General features: G+C 40.5%; 1 protein-coding gene across 1 annotated transcript in view; it reads right to left on the minus strand.

Annotated features, from left to right (window-relative positions):
* agrn (agrin) overlaps positions 1-6,972 on the minus strand; it is a gene marked incomplete at its 5' end in the record, with an annotated part of 134,040 nt that overhangs the window by 11,046 nt on the left and 116,022 nt on the right. The window contains 3 exon segments of the mRNA XM_014010337.1: positions 3,468-3,500; positions 5,245-5,268; positions 6,112-6,199. Of these exon segments, the coding sequence (XP_013865791.1) occupies positions 3,468-3,500; positions 5,245-5,268; positions 6,112-6,199 (145 nt within the window).

A 6,972-nucleotide genomic window follows, 5' to 3' on the forward strand; every position in this document is an offset into this window, starting at 1 on the left:
GTGTGTGTGTGTGTGTGTGTGTGTGTGAGAGACTCAAACACGGTCACACAACTATCCAGAAATAAAGTCGACATCCAGACAATTGTAGTTTAAACTGTTATCGATTCGTTTCTGTAAAACTGTTGGGAAAATAGAACTAATTCCAACATTTTCTTGATTTGTTTTTTCTTATTTTTGTAATTCCACAAAGACAGGGATGAAGGAGACACGTACAACAAAATCACAAATGAAGTGGATTTTCTGAACACAAACAGAAAAACAGACACAGCTGCGCAAAGGCAAAGTCGAAGACAAAAGATTAGACAAGATAAATGAACAAAGTAATCAGCGGGACAAACAGGAAACCACACAGGAGGACAAACAGGACAGGAAAGGAGGGGAGAAAAAGAAAACTGAGGATGGCATTACCGCTGAACCTGAACTCTTTGTCTTCTAAAAAAACAAACAAATAAATAAATAAATGAGATATTTAACTCTAAATGCAGGGTACTTTGACAGCACAAGCCAACAGAAACGCTGGTTCATCTCAGCAGAAGTGGTGAGAAAATCCAGAATAAAAAAAGATTTGTTTTCTTCTCCAACAAATCAATGCTCTCCTCTGATTGAACCAAAACTGCTGAGGTAAACAAGAACTGAGAAGTATGACTTAGAAGCATCAGAATTCTGTTTTTTTTTCCTCCAAGGAGAAAAAAAAATAAGAACAAACAAAAATGTAGCTCAGTGAACCCTCTCCTGGCAAACCCTCAAAGCGTTTACAAGGCCCAATAAATCTCCATCGGAGCAGCTTGTCAGTGATAAGGTCAAGGTTATTAAAAGTGCAGAATTGTATCATGAATAAAACAACACTGACGCTCGGCGCTCTGAATCTCATACRCACCACATGCTTCATAGATTTTTGAACTGATGGCACTGCTTGTTTTTTGGAAATGGAGGGGGATTATCGGTTCCTTACGAGTCCACAGAGGCCATCTGAGGGTGTGGACCTTCGTTTCACCACTAGGTGACAGTAGTGGTCAGAATAATGCAAGGAGGCTGCAGAGCCAGTAGAAGCATACAGTGAGCACGGGCTCTTTGGAATTGATTTAGGTAACTTTATCACTTTTTTACAACCATGTTTAAAATTTAAAAAAAAGCTGGGACATTGTGTAAATAAAATAAAAACACTGATTTATAAAGCTCATAAACCCAGATTTTATTCACAGTAAAACTACATTAAAAAGCTGAAACTATCAACTTGTTTTAACAGTCTGTAAAACATCTAAGAGCTGAGGAGAGCAGCTGAATGTTGTCCCCTTCCTGTCTGCAGACCTGGCTCTTCTTAGTTTTGTGTTTTTTGTTGGATGCTGCAACGATGGTGTGTTTCCTGGTGTGTAAAAATGGATGTAATCTGCATTATTAYAATAATCTAATYAAASCAGGCTTCAAAATGTAATAAAACTGCATTATGTAATAATCAACGCAATAACGCATTTCCTACTTTCACATGAGTTATGTAACACTATTACATTTTGCGGTGACGGTTGCTCTTTTTAGAAATAACGTAATAATTTGGTGCATTATCTAAAAACGATCACAAACTAGTGTTTGTGTTCATCCTAATCAATACACTYGTAATAACGATCATGTTGCAGACACTACACATTTAAACGTATGAAGCTTTGGTCAATAAATGCCAAACAGCCTTTTTTATTCATTCTCAGTCAGATTCCTCTGTATTAATATAAAAGTTGTTCAATGTGGGACAATCAAGAAACAAACTGCTTATTTCAACACACTGGCTTTCAGAACAATGGTAACGCGTGCTTTAAAAAGCGAAAAGGTCAATGTAATAATGTTATTACATAATGCAGATGAAAGTATTACAAAATGAGTTGAAGGATTTATTACACTTTGCAYTGATTATCACATAATGTGGTTTTAATGAGGTTTTATTACATTTTGAAGCCTGATTTTATTATATTATTATGGCGTTATAAAGTTTTAGTGCACCCCTATACCATGAGAGAGGCAGTTTTCTGAACTGTGTACTCTCCTCTTTATTATGGACRTGGTTTCCCCAAAATTTCCTATTTTTATTTGCCTAAGTCCGTTTGAGCTTCGGCCCAACGAAGACGGCAGAGTTTCTGGTTGTTGTTTTTTTTAAATATAGCTTTGTTTTTTGCATGATAGAGCTTGAACTAGCAATTGTGGACGGCACAGTGAATTGTGTTTCCAGACAACAATTAATGGGAGTGTTCCTGCAGCCAGGAAGTGATGTTCAGAACAGAATGCAGTGACTCCTGAGGGCCAGAAGCTCACGGGCATCCAGTTTAGACTTTAAGTCTAAGGTTTCTCCTTGAAGTCTTAAAATCTTTTTATGCTTTTAGGACTGTTGATTGTACGATATCAAAAGTCTTTCCCATGTTTCCATTGAAACAAAGTTATTGTCAAACTGGTGAACCTATGATCATCTTCTGAGAGATTCAGCCTTTTTAAAATACTTTTTATACTCTTTTTATATCATATTATTACATATTACTGTTATTACACAATGCGGCTTTACGAGGCTCTACTGCACCCCTATACCATGAGAGAGGCAGGTTTCTGAACTGTGTGCTGTCCTCTTTATTATGAACGCCTCTAACTGACCTGTTGGGTAATTAGTTGATAAATGCTGTTTCTTTTTCATACCACTTTCTCAGGGTTCCCACACCTTGGGCAACATCAAATTCAAGGACCTTTCAAGGACTTTCCAGTACCAATTTCCTCAAATTAAAGAACCACGYRCAACRGCAATTACCTACYGCYACCRMAGAATGKTACYAATRAAMRGGTTTAATATCATGTAAATTCAATGAAAAACTGAACAACATAGAAGTTGTTGAGTCAGAAACGATGACGTCAGTTTACCGTAATCCTGAGTTATCCACCACAACAAATGTTTTTTTAATTTAATTTTATAATTTATCTTTTTAAAAGATGATGAAAATCAGTCGTGTGAATAGAGAATTTCAATCCCTCAAAAACATTCAAGGACTTTCAAGGACAAGTGTAATTTTTGGCTGTTTTCACAAACTTTCCAGGGCCTTGAAATCATATTTCAAATTCATAAACTTTCAAGGGTTTCAAGGACCCGTGGGAACCCTGCTTTCTTTTACAGCCCAATAAAAACAAAACAAAAACAAAACTAAATTACTTTTTTTTGCATAATATAATTTCTTAGTTTCAACATGTGATATTTACTATGTTTCATTGCGAACAAAATATGGGTTTATGAGCTKTCCAAATCATTCATTTACATTTTACTCATTGTTCCAACTTTTTCAGAGTTGGGTTTGTAAAAAGAAAAAAAAGTTTCTGCAAAGGAGGGTTTAGCCTCATCAGAGAGAAGGGAACAGGAGCGAGCAGGCGATAGCAAAAAAAAAAAAAAAAAAAAAAGTGAGATGCAAGCAGGCTGCAGCAAAGTTTGAAAGCTTTCAGAGACTCACCTTTGGTCAGACGGGTTCTCCAGAGACTCGGGACTTAAGGGAGCAGGGGGAGAAAGTYGACGGCATGCAATGTAAGCGCAAACAGGCCACAAGGAATAAAAAGGAGGGGGGGAGGGAGAGGAAGGGAGAATGTTGTGAGCCCTCTCTGTGACTCACAGAGGTCCAGCAAAGACCTGGAGTTGCAAAACGCACAGCTTATCTGCWCCACTACATCGACCACGTCAAGAGTCGATAACTACTGCTGTGTGATCATAGAAGTGTGTACCTTAACTATGATAACACCTCAACTGTAACAAAAATAGTGACCCACTGCGATAAAGATGGATGCACCAAAAAATGCTTTGGGATCAAGCATTTTTAAAAGGCGAGCCTTAAGATTAARTACATTCATGGTCAGTGTCCTCACCGGTACAAATCCTGCTTTAAGTCAGGGTCCAATTATCGAACAGCTCCTTTATATTTATGACGCTTCACGCTAAAGCGCCGCGGCAATTACCTTCTGTCTGGAGATGAAAGCGGCGGATGAGAAAAAATTGGGCAGTTGTCAAAAAAAACGGGGTCAAGCGCGGTATCAGATGGGAGTCGTAGCCAGATATGATTTGTCACTGAAATAATGGGGCTTGAGTCGAATCGACCTGAGCTTAGTGATACGGGCGACGGGGTGAAAGAGGAGGTGATCAMGGAGCGCCGTAAAGAGTAACTGAAACGCCACCTTCAAGGTGAGAGCTCGGCCCCTCGAGGCTCTTAATGGCCTCTCAAGAAATGTATTCATTATCTTTACAAAAATCAAATCATGGGCCGATTGATCGGWGCTGCAACAAGGTTTGCCTAGAATCCCGCCCATGGAGGCTCTTAGTGACTGTGACATCTATTAAACTTTTGACAGCCTGGCTCCAAGGACTACTGTCCCTCCCGCTAAGTGAGATTGATGCCCATGGCTGCCCACTGTGGAGAGATCTCAATTGGAGGCCTAATCTACAAAAGGGAGATAAATCTGTGATTAACATGTCACAGCCATTCAGAACAGCCGGCTCTGTAATTATTTAAAATTACAGTCAGAGATCTGGCAAAAACGAAATGACAGAAACTCTGGGGTGGACTGGAACTCTGGGCCGAATCCAGTCTGCTTAATTCGAGCAGACTCCTGTTTCACCACTTTGTGAAACTTATTTAAATTTAATAAAAGTTACTGACCAAGCTAATGAGCAGGGAAGAACCAACCCAGCCTTTCTCCTTGCATAACTGAGAGGAACTAAGTCRTGAGCGAAGGTTTTCTCCAAGCAGAAACTACCCGAGACCAGAAAGTAGGTTAGGGGGTATTTAGTAAATCCTTCTCTCGTGGTTTTCAAGGGGTCTCATTCATTTCTCACGTAAAAAACTTAACGYCATTTAGCACCAAGTGCACGGTGATTCGTTTTGTTACAACCATGCGTGTATTATTGCACATTCTCGGTACAGCCTTTTGTTTTCTCTGATTGAGAACAATGCTCATCATGCAAACATTCATGCATCCTTTTGTAGTGAAAAAAAAAGGGACTGAATGACACTGAGAATGTATCAAAAACAAATCGGTCAAATTAAATTGTGCGTATGAAGCTTGCATGTAAAGGACTGASTTTAAACAACAGAAAAAAAATATGATTTCTGTGAGAAAATTAAGTTTGGAAACTGAATGTACTTTAATTTCATTTGGGTTAACTCTTTTAAAAAGAATGAATTATTGTTAGTCGGACGTGATTTGAAATCGGGCAAACACCCGGTCTTTAAGTCTACTTACTCTGGGATCTCATTGGTCAGTTGGCTTGAGTGGAAAGGAGAGACAGTGAAGGACATTCACATGAGACAGAGACAGGAGTGGACGGGACAAAGGAACGCTGACGACATTCAGACACAAACGTGAGCGACAGTTTTTTTCCCCCCKCAAGTTGTTCGCATCGAAGTGGCTGAGAGTCGGGAACACAACTCTCTGCTGGCTGTGGCCCAGTTTTCACACCTCCCTGTGTTTGTGTGAAGAGCTGTGAGATACGGAGCCATATGCTGGATGCCTCTTCAGGTTCGTCACGTAAACATTTTTTTTTGTTTATGCAAACCTGGAGGCACACACATGCCAACCTYGCAGATGGATGGAAAAGAAGAAAAGAAAAAAAAAAGCGGCTCATTTGCTGCCTGTAGGGAGATTGTTTCTTCAGGTTGTTTTTGTTTTGCAGCAAAAACATTTTAAAATTACATCATTTTTTTCGTGTGTGTATGTGTGCGTGTGTGTGTCTTTTCCTGGGGGGTTTAACGAAGACTGCTGACAAATCTTTGGACTTCGGTTAGGCATCCGAATATTAATAGAGGATAATAGGTTTAATCGCGTGTGTCCAGTGTTTGTAGGCGACAGACTGAATAGGATGCGCTCAGGGCGAGACTGTGATTGCTAACTGTCTAGTTAATTAGTGAAATCCTGTCAAAAGCAAAGCAGAACTGTCACAGACAGCGAGGGTGAGCTATTAGCAGGAACACTCGCTTCTCCCTGAAGCTCTACCACTGATGATATCATCAACGCTGCTATCGCGCCTCACCAAGGGAGGAGACAGATAGACAAGGGGGGTGATTTGGCTAATAGGTATTACGATGAAGCTGACTCGTCCTCCTTCCTTACCTCCTGGTGACGGCGTTGTGGTACTCGATGAAAGTCCGTCCGTCAAAGGCGATGGCCTCGGTCTCCCCGGCYGACTTCTCATGGATGGCTGCGAAGGAAGGGTTGGGGGGGTGGGGGTAGGATGAGATCACACCAATCAATAAAAGCAAAGGGGGTTCGGTTATCAGACCTGCAGGCAACAGAGCAAGGAGGGGGGAGGGCGGCTGCGTTTTTAATTAACGTGAGAGGGGACAGCCGACCACACGCACAAGGTTAATGGTGAAAGCACCGACTCCAGAGCATCAGACAGATCGGGACAGAGCGAGGATACGACTCGCAGGGGTAACGGGAGGGAGATGATGAAAGGGGCGCGCAACTCTTTCATGAATATTCAGCTGACATGTTTAATCATTTTYCCCCAACACTTGCATTACTTTGATATCAATAAATAACAGCGCTGACATAAAAGAGACATCACGCGTAATGCCGAACACAATAGCTGAACGGGGTCTTGAGCATCGAGGCTCATAATTTACCTTCGGTAGAGGCGAGCCAAGACCCAGCTGTGTTACATGAAGCATTCCTGATTTCAGTTCCTGCTTAGGCTATGCTGGAGTAAAATCACACTAAGAAGCCTTTTACAGCAAAACCAGATAATCCTGATAGAGGAAGTGAAACAATTTGTGCTGTAACAGTGATTGACTGCAGCCATGATAAGGTGATCTCAATCCAGCAATTATAATTAGTCACTGACTTGAATGATCCCCCAAAAACTGGGAAAAKACAGGTTTTTAAAGGGATCCATGATTAGTTGTAACATTAGACTTTATTTGATAAACATATACTTTAACTGTAAAATAAAGACCGTAAAATACTGTAGGC

Source organism: Austrofundulus limnaeus, unplaced genomic scaffold (genome assembly GCF_001266775.1).
Source record: "Austrofundulus limnaeus strain Quisiro unplaced genomic scaffold, Austrofundulus_limnaeus-1.0 Scaffold68, whole genome shotgun sequence".
NCBI lineage: Eukaryota > Metazoa > Chordata > Actinopteri > Cyprinodontiformes > Rivulidae > Austrofundulus > Austrofundulus limnaeus.